Here is a 17,367-nt window from a genome sequence, read left to right on the forward strand (position 1 = left end):
AACTGCGGATTCTACAGCAGGGGTTCTAGCAGGACTTATTTGCGTTTCGGAGGACAACATCCTCATTGGAGACAAACTACTCAGCCGAATCATGTTTGAAAACTTCAGGGAAAGACTTCACATGGTGCAACAGGACTTAACGACGGGGTTTGTCGGATTTCTCCGTTTGTCTGTTCAAATGATGCTAAAGTGGCAAGACGTCGGATTTGAAGTGTATCATTGTTGCAGTCAAAGTGAACAGGCGTATTTACACGAATTGCGACGGAGCAAAGTTGGCTAGTAGCACGCTGAAGTCACGGTCGGCCGTTATCTTGGATCCCTGACCACGTACAATATAAAGATTCAAACGAATAAACTTAAAGGAGTAAGTAGTTGCGTTTATGGTCATCGAGCGTTTTCGTCGGACGCAAGATATTCTTTTGTTATCGTCTGCTATTCCTACTTATTACGCTCAGCTGACGATCATGTGATGTAGGGTCAAGTATGTTTAAAAAAAAAAAATAGTAGAGCCTTTTATAGTTTGCCTCGCATTCACCAACCATTTGTTCAACTCGTGATTTCAATTGCCTTACAAATGTGTTTTTAAAGGAATGTAGTTGCCAAATGTGTTTATTTGAGGCATGTAATACGTATGCATCAGTAGCAGTGCCCAGATGCAATGCAAATATGTATTTTCCAACCTTTATTGAGCCACCAAACACAAATGTCAGGTTAATTATGTACCATCTGCCATGTAGTCGAAGAGAACAATACTTAATGCGGCTCTGCTTACCTTTTGGCTTTGACATGATAAGTTTCATCGTGCCCATGATGTATGGTGATGTTTCTGCATGATAGTGTTTCAGACAGTGTAGTCTGGCTTGGAAATGGCTCTGGCTCTGGATCTTCATCTTCTAGGCTGGTTATGTCATGGGCGCAGAACTATTAAGTAAAGGGCAGACCAGGTTGGTTCCAGGCACATTTTCCGAAGTAGGTAGATAGCAAAACATTTACGCGTAATTCCGCAGTTGAAAGGTGGGCACTCACACCAGAAAGCAAACTGTCTCCAACACAAGGAATTATAAAAGTCAAACTTAAATATGTCCCTGTGAAATTTGATGTCACATAATTTTTGTCACCCTTACCCTCTCTCTATTATTTTGTTTGTGTTGTGTCACAGAGAGTTTTCAGAGAACCCATAAATGTTTTGAGCAGAAAAAAGTAAAATATTCACCTTCACAAGCGAGCCTCTCATTTTCTTCTTTCACTGGGTACAGACAGGGGCAGTAAGAGGGATAAAACTGATGAGGATTCTAAGTCCCGACCGATCAATCGGTCAACCAATTTAATTGGCTGATATTACCCCATTTAAATTGGCAAAAATCGGCACTTTTTTTTTGGCCGTTTTTTTTTAAAATTATTACTGATTTAAAATTATTTTTTTTATTTTAAACACAACGTAAGACAAAAATAATACCTTCAAAAAAATCCGCCTTTTGACGATTTCTTTTCCCTCATTTGTAAATTTACACAAATACTAAAGGGCGAAGTATTGTAAAACAGTCAAAATTTCCCCATCACTCATAGCTTTATTGCTTTAAGCGTAAAGGGACCAGATTAAAAAAAAAAAGTTATTTTATTCCTTATGTATTTTTTAGATTAATTGGCTATTGAAATTTTATTCTGACAAATATCGTAATCAGTATCTGCCTCAAAAACAAAACAACACATCGGTCAGGGCCTAATTCTAAGGACCCACGACTGATAAGGCCCCTAGAAAATAGACCACTTCAATGGGGCATTGAAGTGGTCTTACCAATATTATATGATATTTTTTTTATATAAGAGCCCCAACCCTATATTATACAGTCAACAGTTAATGCTTTATAAATACCTATAAATTATGATACATTTGTAAAATGTAATATAAATGTATATGTATGATATAAATGTATTATTAGTTTCATAAATACATTTGTAAGATCTTTTTTTTAACTTTTGGTGTTCTAGATAATTTGTGCAAAAACCTTCCTTTACTTTTTCTCCCAACAGCTTGAAAACACTGGGTGACAAATCAAAGGAATCCAAAAGCAGCAGAAGGAAGTCCAGGTTCGTTTAATTCACTGTCAAATCCTTTTCTACAGTCCATTATCTGGAAAAGAAATTGGCACATTATAACAGAATTATTAAAAGCAAACAATTAAAAGCAGCATTTTATTGCAGGCAGTTAACTCTTTGGTAAATTTACAGTTCAAATCAGAAGTTTACAAAAACTCATCATGAGCAAGAACATGAATAATTATTTAACCTGTTCTTTTTCACACCATGAGCCTATTACCCTTTTTAGGCCGGGTAGGCTAAGCTGCTATAGATGCACTGATAAGAAAAATAGTGAAAAAGTGTAACGTGATTATCAACAGAATTATCTGTCCATCTTAGCGCTTGGCCTCACTAAGGTCCCGTGTAAACTGCAGCCTATTGCAACGGACTTTGGGCATGAGGTGGGGTACACCATAGACTGAACATTTAAAAAAAAAAAACATATTTTTTAAATATATATATATATATATATATATAGTTTGTCCATCCATCCATTTTCCGTACCGCTTATTCTCACAACGGTCGCGGATGTGTATATGTATGTATGTACAGCGGCTGAAATAAGTATTTAACACATCACCATTTTTCTCACTAAATATATTTCCAAAGGTGCTACTGACATGAAAATTTCACCAGATGTTGGGAACAACCCAAGTAATCCATACATGGAACGTAGAACAAACAAATTCAGGAATTAAGTGTAATAATGTAAAATGACACAGGGAAAAAGTATTGAACATGCCAACTGGTAGTTATTTAATACTTTGTACAAAAGCCTTTGTTTGCAATGACAGCTTCAAGACGCCTCCTGTATGGAGAAACTAGTCACATACGTTGCTCTGGTGTGATTTTGGCCCATTCCTCCACACAAGTGGTCTTCAAATCTTGAAGGTTCCATGGGCTTCTTTTGTGGACCTAGAGTTTCAGTTCTTTCCATAGATTTTCAATTGGATTAAAGTCAGGTGATTGGCTAGGCCATTGTAGGAGCTTTTGTTTTTCTTCTTTAAAACCAATTGAGAGCTTCCTTGGCAGTATGTTTTGGATCATTAGCCTGCTGAAATGTCTACCCTCGTTTCATTTTCTTCATCCTCATAGACGGCAGCAGATTTTTGTCAAGAATGTCTCTGTACAGTTGCCCGTTCATCCTTCATTCAATAATCTTCAGTAATCTTGCAAGGAGCACCTGATCAAGACAAATCTATGGTGGTATGAGTGGCTTTCCACTTACGTATTATGGCCCCAACCTTACTCACTGGAACATTTAGAAGCTTAGCTATCCGCCTGTAACCAGTGTTATGTTTTGCAACAATTAGTTTGCGATGGTCTTGAGACAGTGCTCTGCTCTTCCCCATTATCAGATGTGTCTTGACTCACACCTTGGCAATGAGACCTTTTTGTCGGCCATCAATTAGGACTCACCCAGCTGATATTCATTTGCACTGACAAGGGGCTGTAATGCTGTTTGATTATTGATAGATTTTAGGTGTTGTCTTGGCTTTCCATGCCTTTTTGCGCCTCCCTTCATGTGTTCAATACTTTTTCCCGGTGTCATTTCACATGATTACACACAACTAAATTTATGATCTTACGAGTTCTACTTTCTTTGTATGTATGGATTACTTGAGTTGTTCCCAACATCTGGTGAAACTTTGATGTCAATAGCACCTTTGGAAATGTATTTAGTGAGAAAAACAGCAATGTGTGAAATACTTCTTTCAGCCGTTGTGTATGTATGTATGTGTGATATATGTGTGTGTGTGTGTGGATACAGCAGCAGGAGCACCCCATATTGACAGGAAAGATTGAATTGTTGAAATGTTTGCAGATTTACTAAAGAAACTGAAATGTCACACAGCCGTAAGTATTCAGACCCTTTGCTGTGACACTCATATTTTTAACTCGGGTGCTGTCCATTTCTTCTGATCATCCTTGAGATGGTTCTACACCTTCATTGGAGTCCAGCTGTGTTTGATTATACTGATCGGACCTGATTAGGAAAGCCACACACCTTGTCTCTATAAGACCTTACAGCTCACAGTGCATATAAGAGCAAATGAGAATCATGAGGTCAAAGGAACTGGCTGAAGAGCTCAGAGATAGAATCGTGGCAAGGCACAGACCTGGCCAAGGTTACAAAAAAATTCTGCTGGACTTAAGGTTCCTAAGAGCACAGTGGCCTCCATAATCCTGAAATGGAAGACGTTTGGGCCAATCAGATCCCTTCCTAGAGCTGGCCGTCCGGCCAAACTGAACAATCGGGAGATAAGAGCCTTGGTGAGAGAGGAAAAGAAGAACCCAAAGATCTCTGTGGCTGCGCTCCAGAGATGGAGTCGGGAGATGGGAGAAAGTTCTAGAAAGTTAACCGTCACTGCAGGCTTCCACCAATTGGGGCTTTATGGCAGAGTGGCCCGACGGAAGCCTCTCCTCAATGAAAGACACATGAAAGTCTGCATGGAGTTTGCTAAAACACCTGAAGGACTCCCAAGATGGTGGGAAATAAGATTCTCTGGTCTGATGAGACCAAGATAGAACTTTTTGTTCTAAGATTCTAAGCCGTATGTGTGGAGAAAACCAGGCACTGCTCATCACCTGTCCAATACAGTCCCAACAGTGAAGCATGGTGGTGGCAGCATCATGTTGTGCGGGTGTTTTTCAGCTGCAGTGACAGGACAACTGGTTGCAATTAAAGGAAAGATTAATGCGGCCAAGTACAGGGATACCCTGGACAAAAACCTTCTCCAGAGTGCTCAGGACAACAAGACAATGACCCTAAACACACAGCTAAAATAACAAAGGAGTGGCTTCAGAACAACTCCGTGACTGTTCTTGAATGGCCCAGCCTGAGTCCTGACTTAAGCCCAATTGAGCATCTCTGGAGAGACCTGAAAATCGCTGTCCACCAATGTTCACCATCCAACCTGACAGAACTGGAGAGGATCTGCAAGGAGGAGGATCCCCAAATACAGGTGTGAAAAACATGTTGCATAATTCCCCAAAAGACTCATGGCTGTATTAGCTCAAAAGGGTGCTTCTACTAAATACAAAGCAAAGGGTCTGAATACTTATGGCTGTGTGATATTTCATTTTTTTTTTTTAAATAAATCTGCAAAAATGTCTACAATTCCTTTTTTTTTCTGTCCCTATGGGGTTCTGTGTGTACAGTGAGTAAAAAAAATGACCTAAAATCATTTTAGCAAATGGGGCAGCAATATATAAATTTAACCTGGCCTGAATACTATATATATTTATATGTATGTATGTATGTATGTATGTGTGTGTGTGTGTGTGTGTATAACACACGAGATTATGGTCAAGAGTTTCTTAATTCGCCTGGAAATTCATGGCTCTAAAGATACGATGGTGTTGGTCCAGAAGTGAAAAAGCCGCCGCAGACCTTCACATTTCCACCACCATGCTTGATCGTAGGGAGGAGGTTCTTTTCTTCATTTGCAGTGCTGACTTTTCTCCAAACATGTCAGTATTGATTATGACCAAAAAATTTAATTTTTAACTTGTCTGTTAAGAGAGAGGACTTCCAAAAGGCCTCAGGCTTCTCCAAGTAGTCTCTGGGAAAGCTGAAAAGGGCAGATTTGTTCTTTTTTTTTTTGAGAGCAGATGCTTCCTTCTAAAAACGCGCCCATGAATGTCATGGCTATTCAATTTTCATCTAATCTTCTCAGATGCTATCAGAGAGGTCTGCAACTCTCTAGAGGTGATGTCTGGGTCAGCCTTTTTTTCTTGTGTTTCTGGGTTATTGTTTTGATGGGTGTCCAATTTTGCATACTTTTGCACATATGCAATTATCAGTTTTTGTGGGGGGGGAGAATTTAAATACAAATATATCTGTGTGTGCGCGTGTGTCTACTGTTTTGAAGGTATGCTTTACAAATTGGGATTTGGATCAATGTTTAACAAAGTTAGTTCGTTTCGTGACCATGTCATGAGGGTTCACAAACTTTCAAGCAGCACTGTATATTTGTCTAAAAAGAATCCTCTCATTATTGCGGCATTGATCAAAGAAATAATTTAGGTTATCCTAATTGACCTAAAAAAGTTTTGCCTGATTTCATGTCAGACAGTCACGAGAAGAGGAAAAAAAAAAACAAAAGCAAGCATCTGGGCCTTCTTTATACAGTCATGGCTCAAAACATTGGCACCCCTGCGATGCCAATATTTTTAGTCATTACCGTATATCTGTACCTAAACCTCACTGCTTTATCCAGAGGGGGTTTATGATAATATTAACTTTTCCATTATCTTATTTCTTGCTCAGGTATGAAGAAAGTCTTAATTTCAGTGCTGGACTAGACATCCTCAGCAGGTATGCAGTGCACAGAAAGATTGACTGCACTGCATGATTATGCCTAAAGTATGAAATGTCTTTTTGTAGGTATGAAGAGAGTTGGTTTCTGCTCCACAAAAAAACAAAAGACTCTGCTCAGGTTGCAGGGGTATGTTCAGTTCTTCTCCATTTCTTTCTCACAGATGACGCAATATTGCCCCTTTAGGTTCCCATCATGATTCACAGTAACAAATGTCTTGTGAAATGGATGCCAATAGTGAACCTTGAAATGCTGCCTAAAGATTTGTTGATACTGTAGTTCAGGGGTGTCAAACTCTTAATTTTTTTTAATTATTTTTTTTTTTCTTTGTCTCGGCCCGGATTGTAGTTATGATTTCCCTCAAAGGGCCGTTAGAACAGTGAAACCATATAAATGTTTAATCATCACCAAAACATAATATTACCATTACACAACAAATTGAGGGATAACTAGTTTTGAAATCAGAAGACGAGGATAATAGTTTGTTCACGTATTGTTTAAGTTCCTGTAGAAGAAGGGTTTGGCAACAGAAAAATGCAATAGCTCAACATTTTTGTTTATTATTGTGACAATTTGGAGTTTGGGTTTTAGCAAAAATCACGGAAGTTGACGAGCATGATTTGCTTTCGTAGGCCACATAAAATTATGTGGCGGGCCGCATCTGGCCTTGAGTTTGACACCTCTGCTGTAGTTAACCATTAATTGCAACATTAAATTGAATTTGAATAATGACCTCCTCACACTTCACACTGTATCAAAGAATGAAATAATATTGTGCTGGAAAACATTTGTGGTAGTTTTGTAACTAGTTAAATTTGTATTCTTTTATACTTATTAAACATAATTTAGTGTACTGTATTGTCCCAAACTAACGGATGTGCTGAAATGCTTGACTTCTGCTTTTTCATTTTCTTGTTAGTCTCCCACTCTTTAAAAAGTTTTTTTTTTTTTTTTTTTAAACACACTTATTTGTCCTGCTAGGCAACAAAAACCGCCATGAACTACTCCACCCTTTCCAAGGTTGATTGATTTACTGTAAACAGATTTAATATAATCAGATATTTTGTTTAATAACACTCCTATTCTTTACCAACCCCCTTTGACTTACCAGATCACAAATTATAGTGAAACAGAGTTTTACTTAACTGTCTTAATCGGGGAATTACTTCTGCTAAAAGATATTGGACATCTATAGATGGTCATGCTCATAACATCCATATTGGACAGGATACTAAACATGTAGTGCCTGCCATTAATTGAAATACTGTACCTTGTCTGAAAAAAATTGTAATCTGATATTAAATGACACAATTTAAAGTAATAAGTGCTTATTGTGCGCAGTGGTCCGGTCAGTCATAGCTCTGCCCATCTCTGTGGCTTTATTAGGCCGTTGACGGGGACGTGGTGATTCTGTCGGCGCACTGGGAGAAGAGACGATCAGCGCTGACAGAACTACAAGAACAACTACAAAGCTTGCCGACTTTTATCAGTGAACTTGATGGCATCACTGCTTCAATAGGTGCGACGTAGTTGTCTCTGTGAATCCATTTGAGCATTTGTTCAATGTCCATGATATCCAAACTAAGGTCCATGTACTCCTACGCTGTAGTTGTCCTTATAGTGGGCAGAAATTGTCACACCGTAGCGGAAGGCAGTAGTGGAAAAAAACTTTCCTACTAAGTAGTGCTATGAACGATCCAGAGGCAAGTTGAATCATTTCGCAAGTGGGGAAAAAAAAAAAAGACCTTGAATCAGAATTCGCACATTTTAATCACAACAAATTAAAGAACAACAGACTACTTACTCTATTCTGACCAGAGCTACAACGGTTGCCATGTTGCATTTACTTAAAAAAAACAACAACAACAACAACAACAACAACAAAAAACCACACACAATTGCTTATTTCCATGTGTTTACAGGCACAGCCACTTTGACTCGTGTGCAGCGCTTCTGCGGCCTCCCATGTAACACTTTGGTTTTTGGTTTGGTCAATGTAGTTAGTCACATATTAGTTTTTTGTTCCATGCAAAATTAAGTGCAATAATGCACTTTGTGCCACACACACAAGCTAAACTACACACATGTTGTTTTGTGCTTGAGAAATAGAAATTCTCTACCAGAAAACGTCTTGTAGACGTTACAATAATGTATGGATGCAAAACTGAATATTAGTTAAGTTTATAGTCTCACACACGCACACGCAAACATGCAGCATGCATGTCTCTGATAGTCCCTTAGGGTATATTATACCGGTACTAAAAACACCCCGAAAAGTTACTTCTCAATATAAAACAAAGCTATTAATGTTCCATTTGGCAAGATCTTTGTACCTTTGGATTGTTTTGTCACTTTGTGACATTTCAAATGTCATAAAATGAATAAAACTGATCTTTTCACCTGATCTCGATCAGCAGAAAATCATGTGATTGACCCCGCTTTACGATCACATGATCGGATCGGGACATCCCTGGGGGGGAAAAAACATGACTGGTGTGCTGAATTGTCTTACTTGGAGCATGGACCTTTGGCTGGATAACAAGGATATGAAATATGCTCAAACGGATTTCCAAAGTTGTCCAGTGGGAGTGGGCCTCTATGCATTTCTGCATTTTATTTTTTATTTTTTTTTAACGTTAGATGGTGTTAATAAATATGCCGAAAGACTACAATAATGAGGTAACATGTCACTTGGAGTTAGCAGGAAAACTGTGCGTAAAGGAAAATTCCTGTTCTCTATAAATAGAAATTCTAAGCTAATATTGTGCGTACAGGTAGTTCCATTTAAAGAATGTCGGTGTGTGTCCATGTACAGCTCACCTGGAAGGTGACTTTGAGGAGATGGAGAGCAGGCTGGTCTACTTGGAGACACTATGTTGTCAATGTGAACAGCAGACGCTCAAGCAGCAGCATATCGACCAACTGGAAGTCTATAAGAAAAAGAAGAGGTAGAGTGCTCTATGTAATTTACTCATCTGCTTTTTATGAGGCTGAACGTTTGTACTCAGATACATCTGATAAGCCCATGTCTTTGTCCTCTGTATGCTTTTATGCAAGTTCCTCGAATAAGAAATGTCAATTGCCTCACTTAGTGAATAATTAAAAACTCCAATTACACCTTGTGCAGAATTACAGTTCCCTCCAAAGGTATTGGAATGGCAAGGTGAATTCCTTTCGTTTTTGTTCTATACTGAAGACTTTTGGGTTTCAGATCAAAAGGTGAATATGACACAAAAGTTCAGAATTCCAGCTTTTATTTCATGGTACTTACATTTAGATGTGTTGAACAACTCAGGACAGAGGACCTTTTGTTTGAAGCCACCCACCTTTTTAAGTGAGCAAAAGTATTGGAGCAGACCATATTAAACTAAAGTGAATAACATTTAATATTTGGTGGCATAACCCTTACTTGCAATAACTATAGCAAGCCTGCGATCCATTGACTTCACCAGACTTCATTCTTCATTTGAAATGCTTTTCCAGGCCTTTACTGCAGCCTCTTTCAGTTCTTGTTTGTGTCTGAGGATTTCTCCCTTCAAGCTCCTCTTCAGGAGGTAAAATGCATGCTCTATTGGGTTAACGTCCGGTGGTTGACTTGGCCAATCTAAGACCTTCCACTTTTTCCCCCTGATGAAGTCCTTTGTTGTGTTGGCAGTGTGTTTTGGGTCGGTCTTGTTGCATGAAGAAGCTTCTACCGATTAGTTTGGATGCATTTTTCTGTAAATTGCCAGACAAAATGTTTTTTTAGACTTTAGAATTAATTCTGCTGCTACCATGATGAGTTACATCATCAATAAAGACTAGTGAGCCCGTTCCGAAGCAGCCATTCAAGCCAAAGCAATGACATTACCTCTACCATGCTTCATAGATGAGCTTGTGTGTTCTGGATCAAAAGCAGATCCTTTCCATCACTTTGGTAGAGGTTAATCTTGGTCCCATCAGTCCATAAAACTTTGTTCCAAAACGTTTGTGGCTCATCGCTGTACTTTGCAAAATCCAATCTGGCCTTCCAATACTTTTTGCTGATGAGTGGTTTGCATCTTGTGGTATGGCCTGTATATTTCTTCTCTCAAATTCTTCTTCGAACAGTGGGTTGTGACACCTCCACCCCTGGCCTGCGGAAGTTGGCAGTGATGTCACTGACTGTTGTCTTTTGGTGTTTCTTCACAGCTCCTACAATGTTTCTATCATCAACTGCTGTTGATGCCCTTGGCTGACCCTGTTCGATGTCTGTTGTTCAGTACACCAATAGTTTTTCTATTTCAGGACATTCCAAATTGTTGTATTGGCTATGCCCAATGTTTGTGCACTAGCTCTGATTGATTTCCCTCTTCTCTCAGCTTCAAAACGGTTTGCTTTTCTCTCATAGACGGTTCTCTGCTCTCCGTTTGCTTAACAGCAAATGCAGTTTTCACAGATGAAACGCAAAGCCAAAAACAAGCACTATATAATGTTTAAGCAATCAATCTAAAAGGCAACACTTGAGCAACAAGAAACACCCTTCAGTCACATGATCCAATACTTTTGCTCACTTGAAAAGTGGGTGGGTTCAAACATAAGGTGCTCAGAGCTGTCCTGAGTTGTTTAACACATCCAGATGTAAATACCATGACATACAAGCTGGAATAATGAACTTTTGTCTCATATTTATCTTTTGATCTGAAACCCAAATCTATTTAGTATACAACAAAATCAAAGGAATTGACCTTGCTGCTCCAATACTTTTGGAGGGTAAGTGCTACGAAAACACAAACTATATGGGCCGCAGGAACCTTTTGGTACCAGGAACTCAAAGTTCCTGGGCTGGTTGGTGGGAAAGTCTCTCATGTCTCTGAACACTGACCATCTTTCACCTCGAGATATGCCAGGTAGGTTGAAGTTCTGAAATATGACAGAACTTGAAGATAATGTTTTCCTGGTAACTTCACGCTTGATGTTTCTCATCCTTAGCACGTTTCTTGCGACCAGTTTACTATTCACAACAAAACATTTGATGGTGCTGTGATCACGCCATAAAATCCTAGATATTTTAAAAGTGCTGCATCCCTCTGAGAGAGAGAATTTTTGACTTCTCAAAGTCAGTTGAATCACTTTTTTGGCCCATTTTTGACTAAAGAAAAGAAACTGCCTTATAATTACACACACCATTATATAGGGTGTTGATCTCCTTAGACCACACCCACACTCATTACACAAATACACAGTACTTGCTATGCTTAAATCCATTTAACATCCAGGTCTCTCCAGCTGGGAGCGAGGAAATATGCCTATAAGTGATGATATGGTGAAATGCCCAATAATTCTGCACACAGTGTAATCAAACCAGGTTCAGATGGAAACTTTCCTTTGTGCAAAATGTTATTTCCACCGATAGTTTTTCACTTTAATGATTTTATTTTTATTTTATTTCTTTTTTGTCGGTATTTTGTCACTTTAATAACACAAAACTTGTCTGTTATTTTATTGGGAACTTGTCTGATTTGTCTTTTACAGGAGAGAATTGGAGGCACTGGAAGGTGAGCTGCATTACAGTCGCTAGACACGGGCACTGCTGTCATTACACAGTTATTAGCAGATCATTTTGCTAAACTAAATGAGAAAAACATCAGAAACGTAAACCATGGGAGAGTAAATCTTCCTTTTAATAGTAAGAGGTTGACTTTTTGACATATTTTAATAATGTGGGGGCAGCTATTACAGGTACTGTGACCAAAGGTTCTTTTTTTCTATTACGAGAAAAGTATTAAAGTACCTTCAAGCAGCAGTAAAAGCTGTGCCAGAATACAGTTCTTACTAAAGACCAGCTACAAAATTGACCATTTGCATAATCTGAGATCCAATACAAGAACTGTTTGAAACAATTGGTCAGTTCAGTTTTGATTGACACACTCATAGCAATATTAAAACTCATTCACTGTCAGCCCTCCCAGTCAACATGGATATTTGACTTCTAAAGCCGTCAATGGCAGTGCATGTGTTAATGTAACAGTTTATTAAATTAGTTATTCTCATATGTTAGTTACCTCATTTAGTTACACAAGCGAGCCAAAATATTTGAAAAATTGTGCATAATTGTCTGTAAAAGTAACTCTTTTGTATTGCTCTTGACCATTTTGGATTCTGAAAGTTAATGTGGGATGTTGGGTTATGCTCACTAGCAACTAGTGACAGGTTAAATGAAGAGGGCAAATTCCATGTAATGCGTGAAGAGTGTCAACATGACTATGTCTTAAATATGTATTGCCTTATGTTAATACTGTTGATGAAATGGTGTGTTTCCCTGTTTGTAGTGGAGCTGAATGCAGAGCATGCTCAGAAAGTTGCAAAGCTAGAGCAGATGAGGCAGCAGAAACTGAGGGAACGGCAAAAAGTATATGAAGAAGCCTTTAACCAAGACCTGGAAAAATACCGGTCCACTGGATATCTTCAGCATAGAGGTAAACATTCTATGGCTAAGCATTCTCCGTTACATGTTGTTTTGTGCCAAAATATATTGCACACATTCCTTTATATACAGTATGTAGATATATTTTAGTGTAGAGGCTTGGAGGTGAAGCAAATGGTTGGGATGTGAAGGTGAATTCAATTTAAATGCCACACGTACAGTGGCTGAAATGAGTATTTAACACGTCACCATTTTTCTCACTAAATATACTTCCAAAGTTGCTATTGACATGAAATGTTCATCAGTTGTTGGGAATAATCCAAGTAATCCATATATACAAAGAAAGTAGAATAAATAAGAATTTAAATTGTGTATAATAATGTGAAGTGAAACAGTATTGAACACAAGTATTGAACACAGGAATAAAGAGAGGGGCAAAAAGGCATGGAAAGCCAAGACAACACCTAAAATCTATCAATAATCAAACAGCAATCCAGATCCTTGTCAGTGCAAATGAGTGGTTCGGTCCTAATTGATGGCCTACAAAAAGGTCTCATTGCCAAGGTGTGAGTCGAGACACATCCGATGATGGGTAAGAGCACAGTGCTATCTCAAGACCATGCAAACTAATTGTTAAAAAACATAACGATGGCATTGGTTACAGGAGCATATCTAAGCTTCTGAATGTTCCAGTGAGCATGGTTGGCCAATGGCCAATCATACCACCATAAATGTGCCTTGATGAGGTGCTCCTCGCAAGATTTCTGACAGAGGAGTGCAAAGACTAAAAAGAAGAATTGTCCAACAGCCTAGGTCCACCTGCAGAGAGCTTCAAAAGGACCTGGAATTAGCAGGCGCTGTTGTCACAAGGAAAAAAGTGAGTAATGTACTCCCCTGCCATAGCCTGTATGCACGATCCTCATGCAAGACCCCATTGCTGGGGGAGGGGGGGGAGGGATGTCAAGCTCGTTTAAAGTTTGCTGAACAACATTGGGACAAGCCAATTAAATAATGGGAGAATATAATCTGGTTTGATGAGAGCAAAATTTAACTGTTTGGATTGCCATAATGCACACCGCGTTTGAAAGGGAAATGGCACTGCACATCACGCTAAAAACAGCTTACCAACTGTGAAGATCGGAGGTGGGAACATGATGGTGTGGGGCTGCTTTTCAGCAAATGGTACTCATAAACTTCACATTATTGAAGGACGGATGAATGGGCAAATCTACTGAGACATTCTTGACAAAAATCTGCTGCCATTTACGAGGATGATGAAAATGAAACGAGGGTGGACATTTCATCAGGATAGTGATCCAAACCATACTGCCAAGGAAGCTCTCAATTGGTTTCAAGGAAAGAGGAAAAAAAATAATAATAATAAAGCTGCGAGAATGGTCCAGCCAATCACCTGATTTGAATCCAATCGAAAAGCGATGGGACACACTGAAACTCAAGGTCCATAAAAGAAGCCCACGGAACCTTCAAGATTTGAAGACTGCTTGTGTGGAGGAATGGGCCAAAATCACACCAGAGCAATGCATGAGACTAGTTTCCCCATACAGGAAGCGTCTCGCAGCTGTCATTGCAACCAAAGGCTTTTGTACAAAGTATTAAATAAATACCAGTTGGCGTGTTCAATACTTTTAACCTGTGTCATTTCAGATTATTACACATAATTAATTAATTTATGAGTTTATTTGTTCAACTTTCTTTGTATGTATGGATTTCTTGGGTTGCTCCCAACATCTGGTGAAATTTTCATGTCAATAGCACCTTTGGAAATATATGTAGTGAGAAAAATGGTGACGCGTTAAATACTTTCTTCAGCCACTGTATATTGTGCCCGTTTCTTTGTGTGACTAAAGAACCAGCAGAAGCAGATATGGTTGTTCTGGATCAAATGCCAGTAACCAATTTATTAGACCAGGAGGCTTTGGATGATTTCCTGAACTCTGGTGATGACTTCAGTTCTGGGTCATCGCTCACCTCAGGTAAGTCAAGTTACTCAGAAGAACTAACAGCAGTAACTGAGCAGATCAAGAATATGGTCGTCTTTAAAATGCATATGGGAATATTAACGCTCCCTGAAATACAACCACTTTCATATTTTTGTTTTCTTCGCTATCATGTTCATGAAGTTGAGTTGATTAACTTTATTTCTCATCTCAAACAGGTCCAGACCTGAAGTCCGGCTCTTTGGGATCCTTATGCAGCCCACTGAGCCAAGTCCCCGACATAGAAAACCACTCGTCAGACAAGGACTCTGAATGTGTTCACGATGACGAAGGCCTCAGTGAGGACAGTGATGAGCCTGTGGTCCAATTAGACGAGGAGGACGTTCAGCCGGACATGACATTGGTTGGCCTGCAGGATCTTGACCAAGTCAGGGGCTCTGATGATAGTGACTCTCCAGGGGACATGCCCTGTGGGTAACCTAGCAACCATGCCCTTGAAATGTCTCAAGTGTTAAACCCCATAATCTTTACTGCCCCCCTATTTGGACTCGGGACAATGTGCTCAGCGAACACAAGTTGTCTTTTTATTCTGAAAACAATGCAATAGACAAATCAAAGATGCTTCAAATGAGTGCTGGGCATGTAATTTATCCATGGATGTGTTTTCTGTTGTTTTGCAAAAGTTACTGCTTCTGTCTAGAAAAGGAGAGAAAAGAAGCAAGGACAAGTGTGAAACAACAGTTAACCCCTTTGTGCTTTAAAGATGATTGGAGCGCATCAAACCGACCACCACTCTCCACCCTCCAGTTTAAACATTCTTAATTAACAAACCAAATATGCTGCCACGGACCTGTGCGTCCCAAGTACATGGTCCACTGTTAATTTTTAAAATGTCATTCATTAAGTAAATACATCCTCATGTCAGTTTACTTCAACCTTGTTTCCCCTCTGTGCACACTATTGTAACAAGTTGACTGAATCCAAACTGTTAGAACATGTTGTGCTGCAGCTGGTTTCACATGGCTGACAATTCAATAACAAGACAATCCTTGTACTGTTAATGTTAAAAACCCTTTTATTTTATTTTCTATTTGTTTCAAAACGGTATGCGAACAGGAATCCATGCACTGCATGATAATGAATTGGGCTGTTGAGTTGACTCTCAAAAGCAAAATTACTTAAACTTATAAAACAAAATATCCATCCTGCTCATTTTTCCCGGTTAGGGTCGCGGGGCGCTGGACCCTATCCAAGCTGACTTCGGGTGAAAGACGGACTATACCCTGAACTGGTCGCCAGTCAGTCACAGGGCACATAAAGCATATGAAAAGCATTTTTTGAAACAAACAAAAAAAAATAAAAAGTGATCTTGCCATGCCATGCTGTGTTCAACATATTCAAACTATACCAATTAATTGTTTCAAGAAGATAAGTTAATGTTTGTAAAATGTGAAGATCTGCATGCATGTCTTTTCTCAGAAGAAAAAAAAAAAAAAGCTCAATGGATTAACATTATCAATGGATTAACATTATAAATATTTAAATTGTTGAACAGCCCTAATTATTCCGCGATAGTGGACACCTGTAACACCTCACGGGTACTAGAATTATACGTAGATATTGAATTATTTAGAAACACAGATGTTATGAAGTTAAAATACATGTTGACATTAAAAGCATCTGTCCCTCCATCCTGAGAGCTTGAGCCTGTCCCAGCAGACTTTGACCCAGAGGCAGGGTATATACTCCCTGAGTTGGTCGCGGGGCACATACGTACTACCATTCAGACTCACATTTATGGACAATTCAGAGACCTCATTTAACCTAAGAAACATGTTTTTGGAAGGTGTGAGGAAGCCAGAGTGCCTGGAGAAAACTTAAACATAGGGAGAACATGCAAACCCTACACAGAAGGCCAGAGCCTGAATTTGAACCATCAGCCTCAGAACTGTGAGGAGGATGTGCTACCCAGTTGTCCAACAGCACAATTATTTATTTCGTGAACTAAATGTATGAATTGCTTATAAATGTGTACAGTTTGCACATCTGCCTCACAGTTCTGAGGTTCCCGGGTTCAAATCCTGCGTCGGCATGTAAGGATTTTCTCTGGGTGCTCCAGTTTCCTCCCACATTCCAAAAACACGCGTGATTGGTTAATTGGAGACTCGAAATTGTCCATAGGTGTGAATGTGAGTGTGAATGGTTATTTGCCTATATGTGCCCTGCGATTGGCTGGTGACCAGTTCAGGATGTACCCAGCCTCCTGCCCGAATTCAGCTGAGACGGGCGCCAGCACACCCACAACAAGTGAGGATAAGCAGTTCAGACAATGTATGTATGTATACAATTTACCAAAGACCACAAGCACATTTTGGTCCTGGTGCTTGAATCTCAGTCTTCTAGACTTTTAATGGGGTATTTAATAATCTTTCCTCATATCTTGCATGTGTGACAATGGGTTGTTTGAGCACTGTGACCTAATGCTGGATGTTGGACTTCATTGAACTGAATGTTTCTGCTTGACCTTACGCTGTTTTATCGAACGTTGAACGATGGCACATTTTGTCAAGCACAGTTTATATGCATTCTGCTTGTAAACCAGGAATTAAATAACTTAAAAGTA

At 39.2% G+C, this 17,367-nt stretch overlaps 1 protein-coding gene across 3 annotated transcripts; it reads left to right on the top strand.

The window, feature by feature from the left end:
• On the top strand, positions 1-17,367 carry LOC133401127 (dysbindin-A-like). Of its 3 annotated transcripts, none has more exons than XM_061673689.1 (11): positions 1-364; positions 838-944; positions 2,032-2,088; positions 6,353-6,400; positions 6,470-6,530; positions 7,788-7,920; positions 9,217-9,349; positions 11,895-11,917; positions 12,692-12,838; positions 14,655-14,780; positions 14,963-17,367. In XM_061673689.1, exons 2-11 carry the CDS (start codon positions 910-912, stop codon positions 15,220-15,222), a joined length of 1,023 nt encoding a protein of 340 aa, XP_061529673.1. In that variant the 5' UTR covers positions 1-364; positions 838-909; the 3' UTR covers positions 15,223-17,367. The 3 variants fall into 3 exon arrangements, with proteins under 3 accessions (XP_061529673.1, XP_061529675.1, XP_061529672.1); XM_061673691.1 differs by having other exon boundaries at positions 1-147; XM_061673688.1 differs by lacking the exon at positions 838-944 and having other exon boundaries at positions 1-147.

Source organism: Phycodurus eques, chromosome 4 (genome assembly GCF_024500275.1).
Source record: "Phycodurus eques isolate BA_2022a chromosome 4, UOR_Pequ_1.1, whole genome shotgun sequence".
Classification (NCBI taxonomy): Eukaryota; Metazoa; Chordata; class Actinopteri; order Syngnathiformes; family Syngnathidae; genus Phycodurus; species Phycodurus eques.